Source organism: Bombus flavifrons, chromosome 16 (assembly GCF_040668555.2).
Source record: "Bombus flavifrons isolate JBK064 chromosome 16, iyBomFlav1_principal, whole genome shotgun sequence".
In the NCBI taxonomy this organism is placed as follows: Eukaryota; Metazoa; Arthropoda; class Insecta; order Hymenoptera; family Apidae; genus Bombus; species Bombus flavifrons.
The window spans coordinates 5,769,690-5,791,865 of record NC_138457.1 but is presented as its reverse complement, the minus strand read 5'-3'; the positions used below and the strand labels follow the sequence as shown (position 1 = coordinate 5,791,865).

Genomic DNA, 22,176 nt, shown 5'->3' with positions numbered 1-22,176 from the left:
AGGAAGAAAGTGGGACGTGTTTTCTTTTTTGGGTGAACGAAGATTGTTTCTCAAATATGGCAAAATGTACTTTTATTAGCAATGAGATAATTATAATGTTTAAATCATCAGATTGCAAAAAATATAAGAAACCTATTTAACGCAATATTGGTGAGAAATGTTTTGTTAATTACAACACTTAACTGTTTTCAAGTCTTGGGTTCCGCGTGTAATTGTTTTTTTTTTTCAATTTCTTTTTCATATATATTTTATGTTTTAAATAATTAAACTGATTATCTGTTTCGAACAATTTGCCAGCTTGTTTGTTGGAACTCGAATTTCTGACATAGTTTGAAGTATATTTAACGCAACTTCCGATTGTCGTACTGCTTTTATTAAATTATTTTGATCTTCTGAATTTGATGTTGTACTTAAAAGCGTTCCCATTGCAACAAGAGTTCTGAACACTGCTTCAGGCTCGTTTAAACGTGGTAACACAGAGAACATCGCATTTAAACATTGTGTTTTACCGAGAGTATCATTATATTTATTCAGAGCCACAGTTAAATTCAATATATAAGTTGAAATTGCCACCTGAAAATACCCAAACGAATTAACTTCATCAACTAATCGTACAATATAAATTTTGTATACCAATATATAAATCTTTACTCTTCTATACTATTCATACCTGATTATTTTTGTTTGTAAGTGATTCCAACTCTGATAGAAGTTTCAATATCTCATCTTTAGAATTAAGACATAGTTTTTCACCTCTTTCGTGACTGAACATATTCGCCAGCAAACGGAAAGTAAGCATTTGGTTGGAAGGAAGCGCGTTAGATTCGATATGCTTCTTTACAATCTGTAGAAGCTCCTCTGTACATAGTACATCATTCACTTCTCTACAGAGTACTGCGAGCCTGGTAATGTCGAGCACAGGAAACAATACATCATCTGGCCAATTCAAGAGTGTCTTCAAAGTATTCAATGTATCAGTTTTCAATTGTTCAGGAGCTTGGTCACCAGCAAGTTTCACCAAGGACTCCAATTTGTCACTTGACACCTTGAGAGGATCACTTTGTTTGCCATTTAATTCTTTTAGTTTCTCTATGAAAGAGTATCAAATTAATTAATTTATTTCATTATAAAAATGTATAAGATAAAAGTAATAGAAAGTACCTAAAATTTGAGAAAGATTAGCCTGTTCCAGTTTCAAGTATTTTGTATGAGGAATATAAGACGGTGCGGTTGTGTCTGAGGAGTTTGGTGTGTCTGGTCTTGTAGATTCTTGTGATGTTGTATTTGCTGTTGATTGAGGAATGTATCTACTGCCTCCTGTGAAAGGATCAGCATATTGAGCATCAGTTTTCATAACTGGTGCGGATTGAGAATTTTTTATTATAAAATTTGCAACCTATAAATGAAAATAAATTGCCATAAAAATTATTTCTTATCGAAAAAACAAGCATCTATCTCAAGCTTTATACCTGATCTAGAAATAATTGACTAAGACTGTTATCGTGAAGGAACTTCTGCGCAACATGCCAAGGATCCTGATCATTGTTATAGGGCAATTTTAATGGAGGAACACCATCTTGTATGTCCACAGAGAACACATAATCGTACTCTATGCCATTATAAAGCTGTTTTCCAGACGTAGCTACACTACCACCTGAGGCGCCCATGACGTTACCGATCTTTATCCATCTTTGTTCACTTTGTGACCAGCTATATGCTCTTACAGCATCTCCATCATTTACTATTTTGGTTTGACCATCTCTTTGACCAGGTTGTAGCAAGGTTTTTGCATCTGGTAAACTGTTAACATATAAATTAAGATTTTAGCTTATTATTTATAATTTGATTCATTTCTCAGCTACTTCACTTACTCCTTAACTTTGATCCCACCTAGCTCTTGTTGAGCATTAAGCTTAACACTGGCTACTTGCTGCTCAAATTCTTGCAATGCCTCTGGGTCTGCATATTCTTCAGGATTACATGTAAATATCCTAACAACTCCATCAGAACTTCCAGTAACTATATCACCATTAGGAAGTGAAGCCAAACACCACACAGATTGGGTGGGTAAAGTAATGGTTTGACTTAGTTCAGTATTATGCCATATCCTAAGCGTCCGATCTTCGCTACAAGTAAATATACTTGTACCATTTTCTAAGGCTAAAATGCTATAGATATAATTCTCATGTCCACAATAAGTTCCTAAACAAGTTCCAAGAGACACGTTCCAATGACGTACAGTGGCATCATTGGCACAAGATAAAACTTCATTGCTACTTATTGCAGAAATATCACGAACACAATCTGTATGTCCGGTTAATTTGTGCTGTACTGAACCATCACTTGCCCATATTATAACAAGCTTATCTGCTGATCCAGTTACAATAGATCCACTTGACAAATCTGCTACACACCATACAGCAGCTGTATGACCTAGCAAGTTTAATTGTGGCTTACTTAAGTCACTCAGGCTCCACAATTTTGCACTCATGTCCCAGGAACTTGACAAGAATGTTCCTTCTTTTGTACCAGTTGTTAATTTACAAACAGTATCCTGGTGACTTTTTATAATGTTTATGGGCTCTGTTTGATGTGAAACATAGATACGTATGGTTTTATCATGACTACCAGTGATAATAAAACCTATGGGGTTTTGCTCTGAAGGATTTATAACGCACACAGAAGTGACAAAGTTGGAATGTCCTTTCAAAGTTGCAGTGTGTTCATAATTTTTATTATTCCTGCAAAATGTTTATACAATATACATTCGTATAAGAAGTACGATTTACATAGAATAAGTAAAAAAGAACTTTTTTGCAATGACAAACTCTTTTATGATGGCTTGAACTTTATTGTTCTAAATCCAGCTCATATTTTCATAGCGTATTTATTTAAGTCACATATGTTAATATACAAATTTATTACAAAGTAAAGAGGATCTTATAAAACAAGTTTTTATCTCATTACTTATTTATGTAGAAAATTTTGTTTGGGGTCATGAAAGAGTCTGGTGTGGTAAAATACTTAAACAGGTTAAATACCCGCATGATTTCCAAATACGTGCAGTCTCATCCCTCGAAGTAGAAACTATAGTTCCGTCAGCGAAAGTCGCTATAGCTCTCACGTCGGATGTGTGTCCGAAGAGAGAAGTTTTCAGCTTGTAACACGGTTTGGCCATAGCACTTTGATAGTCGTGCAGGGCACGCAGCAAAGACATTACTTATGCGAACTCTACAGTTGGGATAATCTCGCCGATTCTCGATGCGAATAAAATGTGGATAAATTCGCACGGTTTTGACATTTAAAACGCATTCGAGCATGCGTGACAATGATCACTGTGCTTGTATGGTATTATATATACGTGCATTTTTTCCACATAAACTACTTTCTTTATACGTAAACAAAATTTTTTCTTGCTTTTTTGCTAACGTCATTAGTCTAGTATCTTCATTTGAAATTATTCAAGGCAACTTCACGAAGCATCGTTGAATCGAGAATGACTCTGTAGTATTGTATACAACATTTTATGACGTATGACTTAAATTAATTGGTTATTCTCATGAATTCTTGATCGAGATTGTAATTCGTTAAAATTAATATCTCTTTATCATTTTGTACGCAAGACTTCTATCTGTTACGTATCCGCCTTGATACGCCACAAATATGATTCAGAATTCATTTTGATATTTCTGGCGGGGATTTTAAATATTATAAAATTTTGACGTTTTAGGTTATATCAGTAATATATTTAACATTGCGTGTCATACGCTATATATGCATAATATAATAATGTATATCTAAATTTAATTTAGGTAAAAGAAAATATTTGATGATGTATTTTAAGTATTATGATTCTAATGTGTAAGGTTATGTCAGTATAATTTATATTTAATACTATTCATCGTACACTATGTATAATACATAGTAATATATACTAATACATATTTTAAGCAAAAGAAAATATCTTTATCATTAGTAAATTGAGTAATGCCAGATAATACTAAATAATAAATTCAATCCATATGTTTCAAAATATAAGACATATCATTTCCGCAAAGTGGATAACTTCCGTTTGGTTACGTGTTGTAAATGGAGCCGCTTGTTTAAGATAATAGAACCGGTCTCGTGGCACAAGGATATTGTGTATAATTTATAATGAGATTTATAAACAAATTTCTTTGTTTTGTTACAATATTCGGAGTAACGAATGCTGGGGGACCTACATTGGTTTTACTCGATAATTTAGCCATAAAAGAAACACATTCCATATTTTTCAAGACTCTACAGGGTATGTAAACATTTAGCTATCAAATTCAATGAAATGTCATTCATTGACAATTACCTTAAGCTTCCTTATTTTTTTTTCGAATTATGACAACATTAAACGTATCTAATTATACTATATGATATTTAATTACACAGATATGGTATACCTTGCAAAATATTTGAGGTTAGGTTGTTAGTAATTTAAAAAATTTTTGTAGATAGTGGATATACGTTAACATTTAAATTAGCAGATGATGCTAATCTACAGCTTTCCAAGTATGGAGAATATTTGTATCAGCATTTAATAATATTTGCCCCTTCTGTGGAAGAGTTTGGAGGAATATTAAGTGTCGAAGCAATAACGGACTTCATTGATGGTGGTGGTAATGTCTTGGTTGCTGGTTCATCTCAGTCTGGAGATGCCCTTCATGAATTAGCTTCAGAATGTGGTTTTGAAATTGATGAAGAAGGTTCTGCGGTCATTGATCATTTAAATTATGATGTTTCTGATAATGGCTACCATACAAAAATAGTAGCAGACTCTGTCAATTTAATAGATGCTTCTGCAATTGTTGGAAGTAAAAATGTACCACCTTTACTCTACCAAGGAACTGGATTGATTGCAGATATAGAAAATCCTTTAATTCTACGTTTATTAACAGCATCTAGTTCAGCATACTCTTACAATCCGCAGACTCCCATAAAGGAGTATCCACATGCAGTAGGCAAAAATACATTGTTGATTGCTGCTCTACAAGCAAGAAATAATGCCAGAGTAGTATTCTCTGGTTCATTGTACTTTTTTAGTGATGAAGCTTTCTCCAGTTCTATTCAGAAAGTTCAAGGTAAAAAGAATAAGTTAAATATTATAATTCTTCCTTGTGATCATGTACTAAACATTAAAAATGGTGTACAGGTGGCCAAAAATACGAGAAATCTGGAAATGAAGCCGTAGCAACGATGATCGCTCGCTGGGTGTTCAAGGAGAATGGTGTGATCCGTGTCTCTACTGTTCATCACCATAGAGTTGGAGAATCTGCACCTCCAGCAGCTTATACTATCATGGATGATGTAGTTTATTCCATCGAAATTCAGAAACTAGCAAGAGACAAATGGATCCCTTATGAAACAAATGATTTACAATTAGAATTCGTTAGAATAGATCCTTTCGTTCGTATGACCATGAAACCCGTAGGCAATGGTCGATATGAAGCGAGATTTAAAATCCCTGACGTTTACGGAGTTTATCAGTTCAAAGTAGATTATACCCGCATTGGTTTGACGCATCTGTACAGTACCACTCAAGTATCTGTTCGTCCCCTGCAACACACTCAATATGAACGCTTCATACCCAGTGCATTCCCTTATTATATAAGTGCGTTTTCAATGATGGGCGGTGTATTCTTATTTTCTCTGGTGTTCTTACATTATAAAGAAGACACAAAACCGAAGGCTGAATAAATTTAACGTTAATGAAACGTACGAGACCTATCATTAAAGTGCATTTATGTTCCATATTTAAGTTTGTGACAATAGATTTATATTTATTTAATGAAACATTTGAAACTGAGATGAAGGGCAAGATAGAAGATATATATATTAATTATTCACATGATGGCTACATCTGAAGTTTTTTAAGAGGATGGTTTTTATATCTACTGTAATAAATGAGAGAAAAAAAATCTAATCAAATCTTTTTTCTTTCAGTTATATTTATGACTGCAAAAATACAACATATTCGTTATATATACAGAGAAATATTTGGAAATAGAGTTCTCATTGGTTAATAAATCTCAATTCAAGATGTTCAGACGCAAGTTGCATAAAAATTATTTTTTCAATTCTATATAAACAAATATGTTCAATTTTCATTAGTACAATTAATGGTTCTTCCGTTAACATTTTTAATGATCTAGAAAATTTCAATTACATAAATTTCGAGTTCGCGAGTAAGTTAAAAAATTAGGCTATGGATGTTAATGTATTTAACGTATACAAATACAATTTCATGTATACAAATTTATATGTGTATGGTCTTTATCTTCTAAACAGTATAACGAGTAGTTTACTATAAATATTTAATATATATTTGGTATTTAAATTACCTATAATCGCTTAAACATTTATACATTCTACTAATAATATACGTAACATTGTTCCCCCTCCTACATAGTTCGCAATTTGATCAGAATTTTACATTGATGAAAAAAAGTTGCGTTTCGTTATAAATAATCGCAAGTTTCAAAGTTCTTAACGTGATGTCGAAATTGTACATTCGGCACGATGGTGTTCACGATCGATGAAACTTCTTGGATATGATCTGTATCGTTAACGGGAGATCTCGTGGCTTTCGTAATAAAAGAAATAGTATTTTGATGTAAAAAATGTTACTTTTGCTCGAGCAGAGCTACATCTCGCCGATCGTACGATCCATAATCGCTATTACATCGTGAGTTTCGAAAATTTGAACGAAACTTCGACGAATATAACCTATACGGAATATACTTATGCCTGCTTTTGTATATAAGTTGGTCTTTGCTAAGGAACTTTACAATCCTTCAAAATGTTGGAAGGACTCGTTGCCTGGGTGTTAAATAATTATCTCGGGAAATATGTGGAAAATTTAAATACCGATCAATTGAGTATCGCCTTACTCTCTGGTAAGGTTATGTTTTCCTTCTTAATTGTATTCATGTAATATAAGAATTGATTTTTATTGAAATACCTCGCTGATACTACTTCCCTTATATTATTTAAAAATTTAGAATTAGTTGTACATTATATCACTGCTTGTTAGATAGGATTATTTAGTTTCAAACCAAATCTCCTTAAGCGTACATTGAAATTTAATAGTATTCACTCAATGAAGTTTAATAGTAAAATGAAAATATCTTATTTTAGGTGAAGTTGAATTAGAGAATTTGCCATTAAAGAAAGAGGCCTTGCGTCATATTGGATTACCAGTGGAAATAAAGGCAGGATTTATTGGTAAAGTAAGATTACAAGTACCTGTTCGTCAAATAAGAACAGCTTCATGGGTCATAGTGATAGAGCAACTTTATTTGGTAGCTGGGCCAATCAGTTTGGATGAGGTATATGATCTGTGATTTCCCTGCAGTGTATATTTCCAATTCTATATGTTTATAGATAATTGTATTTATAGTTTGATAGTGAAACAGAAGAACAGGCAATTTTAGAATATAAGTTGAGTCGACTAGATTCATTAGAAGCAAGATGGAGAACAGACACAGAACGAGATCCTGGTTATTATGCCACCAGTTACAGTTCCTGGGTAAATTATGGCACCTCCTTGATCACAAATATTATTGAAAATTTACAGCTCAATATTAAGGATGTTCACATAAGATATGAAGATGGTGTGACATTGTCAGATGGTGAAAAAAGTTTTCTTATTTAATAAGATAAATAAAGTAATGGTAAATATATTACTGGAAAATAATTTTGATTAATAGGTACTGGTGTTACACTTGGTGTAACTATAGGAGCTCTAACTGCACAAAGTTGTGATGCTAGTTGGATACCTGGTTCTACGTCCTGGAATCTCACAGATGCTTCTTTCAAGCTCATGGAACTTGACAGGCTTTCTATTTATTGGAATCACATGAAAAAAGATGAATTTCTTGGGTCTCTTAATCTCGGTGATTTAGCTGTATATATTGTTTTTTATATACCTAGTTCAATTAATTAAAATAAATTAGCCAATAATTTTGAAATTAATTTCGTTCTCAGATTGCCATGAGCGAGTCAAACAATATAATAAAGAACCACATCTTATTACCTGTTAATGCAAGAGCTCATATCAAGAGAGATAGATCTGAACGACCGTTGAGATCCACGAATAAACCTAGAATGGTTGTTGATCTTTTATTAGATGATGTCCCATTATGTCTCACAGATGTAAGTTTAGGACTATATATCTGCTTTCACTATTTAAAGTCCTTATATTGCAAGTGACTTTCTGTTAGGTACAATATGATCAAATAGTTAAATGTATAAGAGAATTGAAAGATATAGAACGTCGTAAGCAACAGAGATGTTGCCGTCCATTGCTTAGTGTGTCTGCTGCTCCAAGGGAGTGGTGGAAGTATGCAGCAAGGTGTCACCTCGGAAAAGACGCTCTGAAACCTAAACCATCATGGAAAGATATCCTTCAAAGAGGCAATGAGAACATTTTATATGTAGAGAGTTACGTTAAATTGCTAGGTATTTAACAAAAATTATGGGAACCTACCATTTCATTGCTTCTTGATACTCATCAGTGTCACTTTATAGGAACACCAACTAGTATCTTACCTCCAGATATCAAACAGTTAAAGGAAAAGATAGAACAGGAACGAAGTTTCGATGAATTGAGGGTACTGAGAGAAGTAGCAATGTATAGAGTTAAACCTCCAAAACTACCTCAAAATTCTGATATAAATGTACCACAACCTAGAGGAATGTTGGAGCAGTGGTTTCCACAGTGGTGGGGCTGGTATTCAAAGAGTTCAAACACGAACACTCAAAGTACATCCTCTACATTTGATGGAGAGCTTTTGGATGTTTTGGCAGACACTATAGATGATGACACCTTGTTACGTCGAGATACAGTGTTTGGACAGTTCAATTTTGCTTTATCTAAAGGTGCTTTTTCCCTTTGTACGATGAAGAATGATGGCAAGAATACGAAAGCGGTTATAGAGCTACAGTTCGAACGAGTAAACTTGAGTTACGATTCGAGACCCAGATATGGATCTCACAAATTCTTTATCAGTTTGGGAGCCTTGTATCTTCACGATTATCTCACAGAGAATTCCACATTCCCGATTTTGGTGCAGCCTCAAATAATTCCCACAATAACCTCTAGAGTACGTGGTTCTTCAGAAAAGTTAACCAATCAATTACCTCAACAACTCTTTGAAATGACTTACGAAAAAAGACCATTGCACTTAAATGCTGATCATTTGCTGCAAGTGAATTCAAAGTCATTAGATGTAGTTTATAACCCTACAGTGATACACTGGCTTATAGACTTCATGTGCAAACCACATAGATCATCGACCAATCAAAGGTTTCAAGCAATGAAGCGACGAACTCGAAGACAGCTCATCAAGAACTGGGAACAGATTTTAGATGGAGATTTGGTATATCGCTCATCTTGGGATTTGCAGTTCAATATATCGGCACCACAGATTCTACTAGTTGAGAATTTTACCGATTCCAATGCTGCGGTGGTTGTTGTAGATTTCGGAAAGCTCCACTTATCGAATAACGTACAAAATAACGAAGTAATCATTAAATCGAACTCTCCTGAACTAAATAGCGACGATGAAGATGAAAGATTCGAGACACCTTGTTCGACACCGCCTGGAAGTCAAGAAAATGGTTCCATACAAGACTTCCCGACCATTTCTGAGACAGCATTGCATCAGAAGCTGTACGACCACTATACTATCGATCTGGTGGATTTGCAGATTCTCGTAGGGAAAGTGAAGGACAATTGGAAACACATACGAACCAGGGGGATGTCTAGCTTGCACGTTCTGGAACGTTTCAACATATCCTTGCAAATTGAACGAAGAGTGTTTGCTTCCTCTGATCCGAATTTGCCATCCGTGACTGTGTCTGGGAACCTGCCAAGACTAGTGGTTCATGTTAATGAACAGAAGGTGGAGGCAATTAGACTGATGTATAATTTATTATCTAGCTTCTCGAAATCCACAGGAATTTCTCAGGCTGATGTAATCAGTATAGAACCAGAGAGTCCTAAGAAAGAAGAGAGCCTAGACAAATCTTTAAGCCACGCAGTTATGGTTCAATTCATTATTGATCAGATGACTTTTGAGTTGCAATCTAGAGGCCGTAGTGTTGCAGAACTTCAGGTCTCTGGAGTCCGAGCCGGTTTTAGCAAAAGGTCTGCAGATATCAATGTTTCCCTATCTGTCCATGGTTTGCTTCTCGTTGATGCTCTTCAGGAATTTGGTCCTGATTTTGAATTATTAGTAGCCAGTCACAAACACGTAGGGATGGACAGTATTTCTGGGAGCTTAAGAGATTCGGAACCAACATCTCCTGTTTCTCCAGTCTCTCCTGGTTCTCCCGATCCCAATATGCCAAGGAGATTGACTTCTCCAGTTGCTTTGACCAATGCTTTGTCAAATCTAGCAAGCAAAGCGAAGAATCCGCAATCACCCAGGAATAATTCTTTAATCGAATTGGAGAAAATGGATTCTGAAGCTTTAATAGTAGTTGAATTAACTTTAGTATATGATACATTAGAGATTTTGAGAGTAGCCAATATTCAGTTCAACAACTTGGATATTATTGCTAATCAGGAGACCATTGTAGAACTAATGGGATTTTTTAAAAGGATATTCCCTTCTCAAAGGAAGATAAAACCAGGATACATTGAGAGACAAGAATCCCTCTCAAGCCAAACTATGGAGCCAAAAGTTTCCACCAGGACAGAAGTAACCTTTGATTTCCATAGACTGAATGTGCTTCTCTTAAGGGCAGTGATACAGGATAATCACTTGGTTGGTCAAAAAATCGCCACAGCTACGATGTGTGACGCTCGCATACAAGCTACTTTGGCAGTAAACGCTTCGATCTCTGGTTCACTTGGAGGTTTACAAATCTTGGATCAAACACCAACCGGTAAAACGCACCAAAGAATCGTCAGTGTTGGAAGAGACCCAATAGCTGATCCATCTCAACATCCATTAGAACATTTTCCTGGTCTGCCTAATCAGCCAGAAGCTTTACGGTTTTCCGCCAATCGATGTACCAAACCTTGTGCACAACAGCAAGATGGAATGGAAACCTTAATAGATCTAACAATTCGTATTGGTAGTGTTTGGTATACCCACGCTCCTCATTTATTGTCAGAGTTACGTTCTTGTGCTGACGAGTTTAAACAGTATTTGAGTAAGCTTGCACGGCAGATCAGCGCAGCTGCCACAGACATGGCCATAGGCTTAGTAAACGCAGAGGACTGGTCCATTCCACCTCGTAGACGTTTACCAAGTTTGTCTGTGGATTTGGAAAATTCAGGAAGTTTGTCTTTGAAATTAGATATCCTGTTGGATAGTCCTGTTTTGGTAATTCCGCGTTCGTCTCACAGTAGACAAGTTTTTGTTGCACATCTTGGCACTATGTCCTTGCAACACGAACCTCATCAAGGTTCCATGGCGAAGCACAAATTAACTCTAGAAGTTAGGGAAATGAATTTGTACTCTTTGGAGATATCTGCCAATGTGGGACAAGTTCATAGTAATCTCCCTCTAAGAGCCGAAGAAATATACTGTTGCAAAGAATCAGGCAAGCCAATTTTGCATGATACTGTATTAAAAGTCGTGGTTGAAAAGGAGAATGCGTTAGCACAAAGCCCAAGTTTCTTTCTCGACAATGAATTTTTCAGTAGTCCTATTGTCCAAGTCCATGGAGTTGTAATGACACCACTGAAAGTCTCCCTATCTCGAGAACAATATGAACAGTTATTAGACACTACTAATAGACTTTTCTCCATGCCAGTATCTGTACCCGTTGTTCAGAAGTCTCAAGCAATGAGCAAAGCACCAAATTATTCTGATAAACTTGATCTCTCTATCAAAGTTTTATTCGAACTGCCTACTCTAGGTATAGAACTCAAACAGGGACTTTTGGAACAGCCATTAGTTGAATTGTCCATGAGGGATTTTGTGGCCAAATATGAGAAATTGCAAAAAAATGAATCCACTATTCAAGTTGCTCTACGATCCCTTTTGATGGAGGACCTTCTTTGTCCTATTGGCTCCAGGCATAGATACATGATGCAATCGTCAGCTCCGACTCGTGCCAAACTTTTAGCTGGTGTCTCTAAGTCTTGTCCTGATTTTGCCTTTGTACAACAAATTAGAAGCGAATTTGGGCGAGGAAGTTTACCCGACAGATTAGAAACTGATACCTTATATGGGACAATTCCTGCTCACTGGCGCAGAAAACCAGTTTCTTTGGCAAACACGCCAAATACTCCACCTCCGTCTCCTGGTGCATCAACCAGTGAAGAGAATCTGGTACTAATGAGCATTACCATAACAGAACCAGACTGTGATCTGCCAACGAAAAATCAATTTCATCAGAAACTTGTCACGGTGGATTTTAATTGTTTGGATTTGGTCATTAATGTCGAATCCTGGATGGTGGTATTTGATTTCTTTGGATTTGCCGGTCCCTCAGGAAGCAGTCCTAAAGTTACAATGCATCAAACGTCCACTGGCACAGATCAATTGGACAAGGCGGATAATCTACCTCTACGATCAGAAACTGAGATAGAAGTTAGATCTTTAACGCTGGTTTTGATACAATCTGAGAGGGAAATTGCTAAAGCCAATGTATCTAATGCAAACATGCACATTTTGAAAGCAAATGGGAAGACGAAGGTGTCAGGATCCTTGGGATCGATGTCTTTGCTAGACCTAACACCGCATGGAAGATTTTATAGAGAGAGGTTCCTCTCATCTGGGCGGAAAGCTCTGAATTTTCAGTATTCCAGCTATATTGATTCTGAAAAACGACCTTATGATGCCCAATTAAAACTAGAGATGTCTGCTGTCCATTATGTACACACTCAAAGATTCGTGGCAGAACTTCAAGCGTTCATTGGCCATTTTTCTCAACTTTGGACCATTATGGCTAATCTGAGAGCTGGTGTTGGCGCTATAATCGATACTAACAGGAGAAGCATAAGATTATCTTTAGAATTAGAAGCAGGTGCACCAGTAATCCTATTGCCAGTTAGTTCTAGATCAGATGAAATGTTATTGTTGGATCTGGGAGAGCTCACCGCACATAATCGATTCGAAACTTCAGAAGTGATAGATAAATGCATGCTGGACATAATGTTCCTTGAACTTGTTAATATGGACGTCTATGCAGCTAAACGGATTAAGTGTGATGATGATCAGGATGGCAATATGGATAATCTGCTTGTTGGTGGTTTTTATATCAAGAAACTTGGATCATCCTTGCTCACTGAAATGTGCCATTTGAAATTACGTATCGAAAGAAACTTGGACACCTATATTAGTAGAGAAATCCCAGATTTGAGCATTCATGGAACGCTATCCACAATGGATTGTGCTTTGGACCCTGCTCAGTATATGTTGATTCGAGGTTTACTTTCTTACAATATCGGCGAAAATTTGGATGACTTGCGACAATTCATGCAAGATCTGAACGAAACTGTTGAGTATTCCATAGTTAGCATGGATAACAAGGGGAAAATCTGGAAAAAATCGTGCATAACGCTGGAATTGGTAAATGTTACTGTTAAGCTGCATCCAAATCATAATATTGCAGCATTAGCTTGTATTAATTTTATAAAATCCAGATTAACATTAGATTCATTGAGTGATGGATCACAGGATATTGATTTAGTATCCCAGGAAATACTAATTATGGACATGAGGTTTCAGGATGAACCTGCTAACAAACAATCTAATGTTTTCACAAGTATTTTACAGCCTCTGAGAAATTCAAATAATGAAAATCGTGTCCAAGCTGAGGTGCATCATAGAAGGCGTAAAGCAAACGCGGCCACGACTATTTTGGTCCACAGCATGCGCTTAACTGCTATACTAGACTGGTGGGAGGCTGTAAGAGATTTCCTGATTTTGAATTCTGTAGAACCAGGACCCATTGGAACTGCTCAAATAATTACCGAAAACAACCAAGAAAACGACAGTAATGCTTTGTCTGCAATACCATTCGAATTAAAGATTAATATCACTGATTCAGAATTAGTTATTGTAGAGGATACATCGATTCGCGATACGAACGCCGTTATTCTGAAAAACACAGCTGTTCTTTCTTATAGATCTGCCCCTCAAGAAGGTGAAAAACCTCTTTCTTGTAACCTGTCCCATTGCGAACTCTTTTCCTGTGTCTTAGGGCTAGAAGAAGAGACTGCATTATCTATAATAGATCCAGTTGGAGCCAGTTTGGATTTGACAGTAGATAAATGTCTTGAAATACAATTGCAACCTCTGTGCGTAAGATTAAGTTACCATGATGTGACTATGTTCTCTAGAATGCTCAGTTCTCTACCAAAACAGACTCTAGTAGCTAAACAACGCTCCAGTGAAGCATTGACACCCACCGAGAGGCAAGTACAAAAATTGACAGCCCTGGGATTTACAGATGCTGACTGTAGAGCTGCTTTGGATCTCTGTAATGGGCAATTGGATGAAGCAGCTTTGTGGTTAACGCAACATGCAGTACCTAATTCAGACACCAGTACAAACAACGAGTCCGTTTTTCGCACTTTTGAAATTCAAATATCATGTGCAAGAATATGTATTATAGATGACTGTAGAGACGCTGACGTACCATTACTGGAGATTTCCTTACAAGATCTTAATTTGAGACAAGAATGCGTGGGACCTGGTATAGTATCTACTACTTTCAGCATTGATTATTATAATAGAGTTCTCAGTGGCTGGGAGCCCTTCATCGAACCATGGTGTGCTACCGTTCAATGGGAGCAGATGTTAACTAATTCTTTCAATGCAAAGAGGCTGCAGATGTCTGTTAACTCTCAAGATTCTGTTGATGTTAACATAACTTCAACGCTAATAGAGTTGATAGAGTTGGTTAAGAACAACTGGATGCAGGATTTCTACTCTACTTCCAGTAAGGAAGTTAATATGACTAAGGCAAGCAATGGGCAAGGATATCGACGTCGAATGCCTTTCATTCCTTTTGCATTAAGGAATGAAACTGGTTGTAAATTGTGGTTCAAAACGATTATTGCTACTGCGGACGATACCAAGAATGTGGGACAGAATTTTAAGGCCCAAAATGACTTTCAGAAGGATGATACATGGCTTGAAGTTCTTCCAGGTGACACTGTTCCATTTACTTTTGAAGGAAGAGGTAAATTGAGACATCATGCCACGCATACTGTCAGGAGACATCAGATTACAGTGTTGGTAGATGGGTGGAGACCTGTAGATCCTGTCACTGTCGATCGTGTTGGGGTATATTTTCGTCATGCTAGTGCAAATGTTACTGATATACAGATAGATACAACACTGGTATGTAAAATTCATTTTTATTTCATCGCTTAAGATTATTTATTTTGACTGGAGCTCATTTATACCTTCCTATATTTAAATGATTACTTTTAGTTTCAGATACTAACGCCGAAAGCTAGAATAGTATTTACTGTCGAATTAGAAGGATCAGCTAGAAAATTAGTAACTGTTAGATCAGCTTTACAAATATCCAATAAATTAAAACACACAGTAGAAATCAAGATGGAAAAAACCTTGAATCAATACGGATGTAAGTTGCTTATATGAAATGAAGTTAATTATTGAATTCCAATTTTCATATCCTTTTCTTTTAGACCAGCTTTTAACTTCATCTACTAGTGACAGAATTCTTCAAGTACCTGCCCAATCCACAATATCAATTCCCCTAACGCACACCGGGGTACAAATGTGCTTAAAACCTATCAACTTGAACAGTTTGTTTCAATACTGTACAGAAACAATAGATTGGACCATAGTTAAGAAACCATTAGAAGTTATAGAAAATCGTATCACTTGTAGAGCTAATCACAACAATATATTTAGGTACGTCCCGAATTATACACGGAAATGAATGATTCAATATACGTTTTTAAATTAATCTGTTTTGTAGAATGAGCGTAGCAGTGATGAGGGATAATTATCCATTGGATATGAGTCAAATGCTACCAGCACACACTATAACAGTGATGGCTCCTCTCACATTAACCAATCTATTGCCTCACGAATTGTTATATGAGATTAGTACAGAAAATGGTAGAATTCTACCCGGTGACAGTGCGGATTTACATACTGTAAATGTCGAAGAGCAACTAGAAATTACAGTACAGTTAGATGGATACTCTGGATCAGGCACGGTAAATAAACCTTCTTTATTAATTTTTCAATGTCTTATTGATATTTAAGATCTACTTCATATAGATGTTGTTGCCACCAAATACCAACTCTTTCACTGCTCGTCTACGGCTGACAGATTCTTGTGGAAGAATATTATATCTCCACGCAGCTGTTAACATAGAGAAAGGCTCTGCTATACATATTAACATTACTGCACCATATTGGATTATAAATAAAACTGGTCTACCACTGGTGTTCAGACAAGAAGGAGTTGGAATAGAGGCAGCCGGACAATTTGAAGAAAACGAAAAAGCCAGGATGGTAGCTCCTTTGTTATTTTCTTTTAGTGATGAAGAAGCTAGTAGAACTCTGTCAGTGAGAATCGGTACTTCAGTGCATCCCCAGGGAATTCCACAGTGGTCTCAACATTTTCATTTGCAACCCGGAATACAAGTCCGTAAATATTAAATAAATGTCATCAAATATAAAAAATATTCAAATTGATTTTTATATCTTCAGGTACATCGTCTTAGAATATCTCTTCGTGATGGCAGGCCTGACATAGTATATCTAATTAGTGTCGCTACTAGGATAGCTAGAGGGAAATACAGAGCTACAACTGTAGTCACATTATCTCCTAGATATCAGCTGCATAATAAATCAAGTTCTACCCTAGAATTAGCCCAGAAATGTTTCACCACAACAATTGTAAGTAATAACAAGAAATTTATTGTGATATACAATAGTTTTCCATCGTTTCTCACTTTCAGAGTCATCCAGATGCTCAATCCACATATATTAAAATCATGTCCAATTGCCATATGGCATTTCATTGGCCACGTCTTGACAAAGATTTACTCCTATGTGTTCGTAATGTGGATGTTAGAAATTGCATGTGGTCAGGTGGTATTAGACTGGATGACAATTACTCATTGACAATTAACATCAGAGATTCAACAGGAAAGATGTATTTTCTTCGAGTAGACGTGGTGTTGCAAGAGAGTACATACTTTATAGTGTTTACTGATGCAGATACTATGCCACCACCTATAAGAGTGGACAATTTTTCAGAGGTGCCGTTGGTAGTGAATCAGGTGATTAACCAAGACATTCTGTACCAAACACGCTTCAAGCACCGTTGTCATAAGTTATACCACTTAACTGAATTAATTAGAAATTATTTTCAAGAGTATTTTTGTAGGTTACCGTGCACGACAACTTGCAATGGACAGTCAGACCACACTCCTCTGTCCCATATGCATTGGACGAATCCATACAGGCTGCTGCTTTAGTTCTCACTGCACCTGGAGGTGTGACAGCTACATACGATTTGAATGTACTTGGAGAGGGCAGGGTTTTAACTTATGAGAACTTCATTTACATTGCCTTCACGGGTAATTCGCCTTTTTCTGTATGATATTAAATCATTCTTCTTTTATGGATCTCATTATTTCTTGAAAACAGGTACTTTTAAAAATGATTGTGATCTCGGGACTGGAGAGGGTGGTCTAGACCCCCTAGATGTTGAAACACAAAGACTAGTCTTAGAAGCTGGTCCTGGTGGATGGGTTGCTTTGCGGAGAAAGCAATACGGTGCTAGATCTCAGTTATGGAGAATGACCGGAGATGGTCAATTGCAACACGAAGGTACCCTAAAAGAAACGTTTTTGTTAATCTTATACCTTAAAATGATTTTTTATGAATAGGATCTAGTCCACCCAGAGATAAACATTCAAGGGCTCCAGAAACAGTGTTAGTGTTGGATATAGCAGGCACTGCACCTCAACCATTCACCTATTGTGCTCTTGCCTTAAGGAAACCTGATCCCCGAAGAAGATCCACGCAAACTTGGAGATTCACCGATGATGGACGATTATGTTGTGCACATAAGAATATGTGTGTACAGTCGAAAGATGGATTCATGGGATTACACGAAGGTTTGAAATATTATGGTTATTGAATTATTGTATTATTCCTTGTATTATTCCTTAGTCAGGGGTGTTTTTATTAATTGTTTTGTCATTCTTATGTAAATGTTTTATATTCAGAATAGAATGTACAGTTAGAATTGTAAAAACTTTGGAAAAATTGTAGAATTGTAAAACAGTAAAAGTATTTTGTTTTTGCAATCCATTTTATACATAAATTTTGTTCTATTCATTACCATACGTTCTTCTATTTTATTTGCTATAGATTTCACTTGCTTATTGAATCGCTATTATTATGCCACGTAAATTGAGATATCATTTGATTAAAAGGATGTTTCATCCATTATGTTTACCACTAAAACTAAAGTGGAATATTACTAAGTACCTCGGTTTAAGCAAAGTGGCTGTAAATGTATAGTTACAAATCAACGTTTGTTTCTCTTACATTCAATTAATTTGGAATTTCCAGCTGTTTTCCCCGTTCATTCTCTGAATTATATTATTTTCGTGAATCTTAAACTCATAATGATAATGTTGCAGGCGGCAGTGTCGCCCGTTGGCAAATGTGTACGTATAGATTCGGAGCATACATTAAAGTCAGAATTATAACTATCTTAAGCGTTCAAACTGTCGCTTGTTTTTTTATTTCATTAACGCTATGTTCATCAATAACAAAATGCATGAAATAATATTTCAACTTCAAATTCTTTATACAGCTACCCGATCCGCGCAGAAATGTTCATTACATGCAGTTTCTATATGTCTTTTTAGGGAGTGAAGCAGTATTAGGCCCTCAAATACACTCCAATCCTCCCCCAATTGAACAGCGTGTTGGTCGACAGAAGCTAAGGCCAGGATCTGGCTTTTTATCTGTTACGGTAACTACTGATGGCCCAACAAGAGTGCTCCAAGTGTTAGATATCAAAGAAAGGGTATGAATACTGAAACAAGTATCTTAATGATACCAATACTCACTTTCTCACTTTCTTTTGCAGAAGAAAACGTTCGCTTTATTGGAAGAACGTGATTGGTCGCATATTGCAATCAGCCACCGACCAACACAGATAAATAGTGACGCAGAGAAGGTCAATTCCAAAGAATTGGAATTGAAAGTCAACTTAACAGCTGGCTTAGGACTATCAATTGTTTCTCGAAGACCAGTTGAGGAGCTATTGTTTGCTCGTTTGGCTGGTATCTCTTTGGAACTGGTTCAAACTCCTATCAATACTACTCTAGACTTGAGCATGGAAGATATACAGATTGATAATCAGTTGTTTGAAGCACAATGTACTTCTGTTCTTTATGTAACACGATCCACCCGAGTTGAGAGTGAGCACAGACCAGCTATACACATAGTTGCGGAGAAACTGAAGTCGAAGAATCAGAATGCAGAAATATACAAGCACGTGGTAGTGAGCATCAAGCCACTTTGCATACATTTGGAAGAGAAATTGATATTGAAGTTGGTTGCTTTTGTCGGGGCGGGAAGATCGGAATTAGAGGTACCTATGGACGAAAACGATTTCAAGGCTCAGAGGTTCATTTCTGAAGTATCTGCTGCACATGCTAAACGATACTATTTTGGAGCTTTAAAGATCGTTCCCAGTCAGGTTGGTTTTATTAATCGAAATTTCTAATGAAGCGAAAAGTATTTCACATGATATGCTTTTTCAGATAAAATTAAGTGTACTCACTACAACAAAACTGCCACGTCAGCTTCAGATTATAAAAAGACAGTTAGGCTTAACATTAATTAAGTTTGAAGATGCCACTATTGAGTTGGAGCCATTTATTAAGAAGCATCCTTTTGAGAGCACTCAATTCTTAGTACATTCCATTATAAAACATTACAAAGATGTACGATTGTAAATATTCTTTATTTGTTAATTTACTTTCATTTCCCTATTACAATAAATTTTATTTCAGGAATTAAAATGGCAAGCTGCAGTAATATTAGGATCCGTGGACTTTTTAGGCAACCCTCTAGGCTTTGTAAACGACGTCACAGAAGGAGTTTCCGGTTTAATCTACGAAGGAAGCGTGAAAACTTTAGTGAAAAATGTTACACACGGTATATCAAACTCCGCTGCCAAAGTAACAGAGTCTCTTTCCGATGGATTAGGAAGAGTCATAATGGATGAAAGACACGAGGAAGCTAGACAGAGAATTCGAGCTAATACAGCAGGCAGTAGTGATCATTTGGTAGCCGGATTAAAGGGTTTCGGTTTTGGACTACTTGGAGGGGTAACTAGCATCTTCAAACAAACCTATGATGGAGCAACAAACGAAGGATTTCCCGTACGTTTTTTAAAATTCATTACAAATGATTGCAACAAGTTAATTAAATGGTAACAAATGATTTCAGGGCTTTTTCGCTGGGTTTGGTAAAGGAGTTGTTGGAACTATCACGAAACCTGTTGTAGGAGTTCTAGATCTTGCCACAGAAACTGCCACTGCTGTAAGAGAAACCAGTAGAAGGTAAGTATACTTTAAATTATATTTAATAATTATTAATAATACTTATAATTTCGTGTGATATATTTAGTGCTCATCGTACAATACCAAAACGTGATAGACCTCCTCGAGTGGCTAGCGGTTCCGCTGGTCTGTTACCACCTTATAATCGTCAACAAGCAGAGGGCCAAGAATTTCTGTACATAATAAATGAACATAATTATTCAGAATTATTCGTGGCGTACGAGTGTTTACGTAGTGGAACGGAGAATCTAAGAGTTCTCGTTTCTAACGAAAGAGTCCGTGTGATTTCCGGTGGTACCAAAGGGGTTGTAACCGAAGTCAGCCTAGCAGATTTATTATATTGCCAACCGATGCATAAACTAGAAAGCAACGGTGTCACTTTATATTATATTGAATTAATATCTAGATCTGATTCGACGATAGCCGTTAATATAGACGGCCCAGAACTCCTAAGGAGACCTAAAGTTCGATGTGATAACGAGGAAGTGGCTAAAAGGGTCAGTATAATAAATTTCATGATTAGTATTAATACATTTATATTATTTCAAATTTGTTACAGGTATCGCAGCAAATTAATTACGCTAAAGGAATGCACGAGGAACGTAGCTTGACTCTTTCCTCGTCGGATAATATGTTAGACGATGTACAGTACTACAAATAGTTGCGAACGGCCATACGCGAATATTTCTTACTTTGTGTTCGAACATAAGTTTGGAATCACACGTTTACAAGAATATAGAGGTTTTCATAGGAAAATTAATAATTTTTAATCAACTCGAAAACTGTTTCTCAACTCGAAAAGTATTAATTCCGAAATGGTAAAAAATTAGCTAATAATTGAATATTAATAAAATAGACAAGTGATCCAAACTTCTTGTTAGTAATCTATATTTCGTACGCTAGTCAATTCCCGGTTTTCTTGTGTATTTCTTGTTTCGTTTCTTCTTCTTCTTCTTCTTGTCTCGTTCTCTTTTTCCAATGGTGCACATAATGATGTCTTATTACGCTTAAAACTAATTTGATTGTAAGACTGATGCAAAGTACCGTTTTTTGCAATGCAGCATTCACGAGATTTAAATGTAAGATCAGTTCAGACAATATTCTTTGAAGGAAGACATTTGATTATCGCACAGACAGTACATACACACATTTACACATACATACACATTTTATATACTAACGTACAAGTAGGAGATCAGCAGGAAGTCTTAAGAAAGATGCAAAATTTTTTTTTAATAGAATGTGTAAATATATATACATAAATATATATTGGGTTGGCAACTAAGTGATTGCGGATTTTGTCAATACTTCCTAATGACAAAACCCGCAATCACTTAGTTGACAACCCAAATATATATGTATATATATATATATATATATATATATATATATATATATATATATATATATGTGTGTGTGTATATATATATATATATATATACACATACATAATATGCGTGTAAGATATAGTTAAGGTATCTATTTGGGGCAAATCTACTTATTACTGAATAAAAGAAGGGAAAGTTAATGACAACCAAAGTTTTTACGATAGTATAGGATATTTATTTTCTACATTAATGAGTTTGATATCTTGC

The 22,176-nt window shown here is 36.0% G+C and overlaps 3 protein-coding genes across 5 annotated transcripts; 2 read left to right on the top strand and 1 right to left on the bottom strand.

The window, feature by feature from the left end:
* Positions 1 to 55: 55 nt before the first annotated feature.
* On the bottom strand, positions 56 to 3,515 carry Plap (phospholipase A2 activator protein). The gene is made up of 6 exons (XM_069129136.1): positions 3,042 to 3,515; positions 1,872 to 2,741; positions 1,470 to 1,800; positions 1,162 to 1,396; positions 671 to 1,089; positions 56 to 573 (listed from the first exon to the last, which is right to left on the bottom strand). Exons 1-6 carry the CDS (start codon positions 3,215 to 3,217, stop codon positions 256 to 258), a joined length of 2,349 nt encoding a protein of 782 aa, XP_068985237.1. The 5' UTR covers positions 3,218 to 3,515; the 3' UTR covers positions 56 to 255.
* A 463-nt stretch (positions 3,516 to 3,978) lies between these two features.
* Positions 3,979 to 5,934, top strand: Ost48 (dolichyl-diphosphooligosaccharide--protein glycosyltransferase non-catalytic subunit Ost48). Its single transcript, XM_069129137.1, has 3 exons — positions 3,979 to 4,288; positions 4,485 to 5,111; positions 5,183 to 5,934. Exons 1-3 carry the CDS (start codon positions 4,156 to 4,158, stop codon positions 5,725 to 5,727), a joined length of 1,305 nt encoding a protein of 434 aa, XP_068985238.1. The 5' UTR covers positions 3,979 to 4,155; the 3' UTR covers positions 5,728 to 5,934.
* A 472-nt stretch (positions 5,935 to 6,406) lies between these two features.
* On the top strand, positions 6,407 to 21,958 carry Vps13D (vacuolar protein sorting 13D). Of its 3 annotated transcripts, XM_069130219.1 has the most exons (24): positions 6,407 to 6,926; positions 7,168 to 7,358; positions 7,430 to 7,661; positions 7,740 to 7,936; positions 8,017 to 8,184; positions 8,253 to 8,490; positions 8,560 to 15,341; positions 15,435 to 15,591; positions 15,656 to 15,884; positions 15,952 to 16,195; positions 16,260 to 16,628; positions 16,695 to 16,883; positions 16,946 to 17,269; positions 17,377 to 17,569; positions 17,640 to 17,822; positions 17,882 to 18,112; positions 18,644 to 18,670; positions 18,875 to 19,035; positions 19,099 to 19,713; positions 19,778 to 19,960; positions 20,030 to 20,401; positions 20,469 to 20,581; positions 20,649 to 21,078; positions 21,141 to 21,958. In XM_069130219.1, the coding sequence occupies exons 1-24, from the start codon at positions 6,830 to 6,832 to the stop codon at positions 21,240 to 21,242; spliced, it is 12,027 nt and encodes a 4,008-aa protein (XP_068986320.1). In that variant the 5' UTR covers positions 6,407 to 6,829; the 3' UTR covers positions 21,243 to 21,958. The 3 variants fall into 3 exon arrangements, with proteins under 3 accessions (XP_068986320.1, XP_068986321.1, XP_068986322.1); XM_069130220.1 differs by lacking the exon at positions 18,644 to 18,670; XM_069130221.1 differs by lacking the exons at positions 6,407 to 6,926; positions 7,168 to 7,358; positions 7,430 to 7,661 and having other exon boundaries at positions 7,773 to 7,925.
* The last annotated feature ends 218 nt before the right edge of the window (positions 21,959 to 22,176 follow it).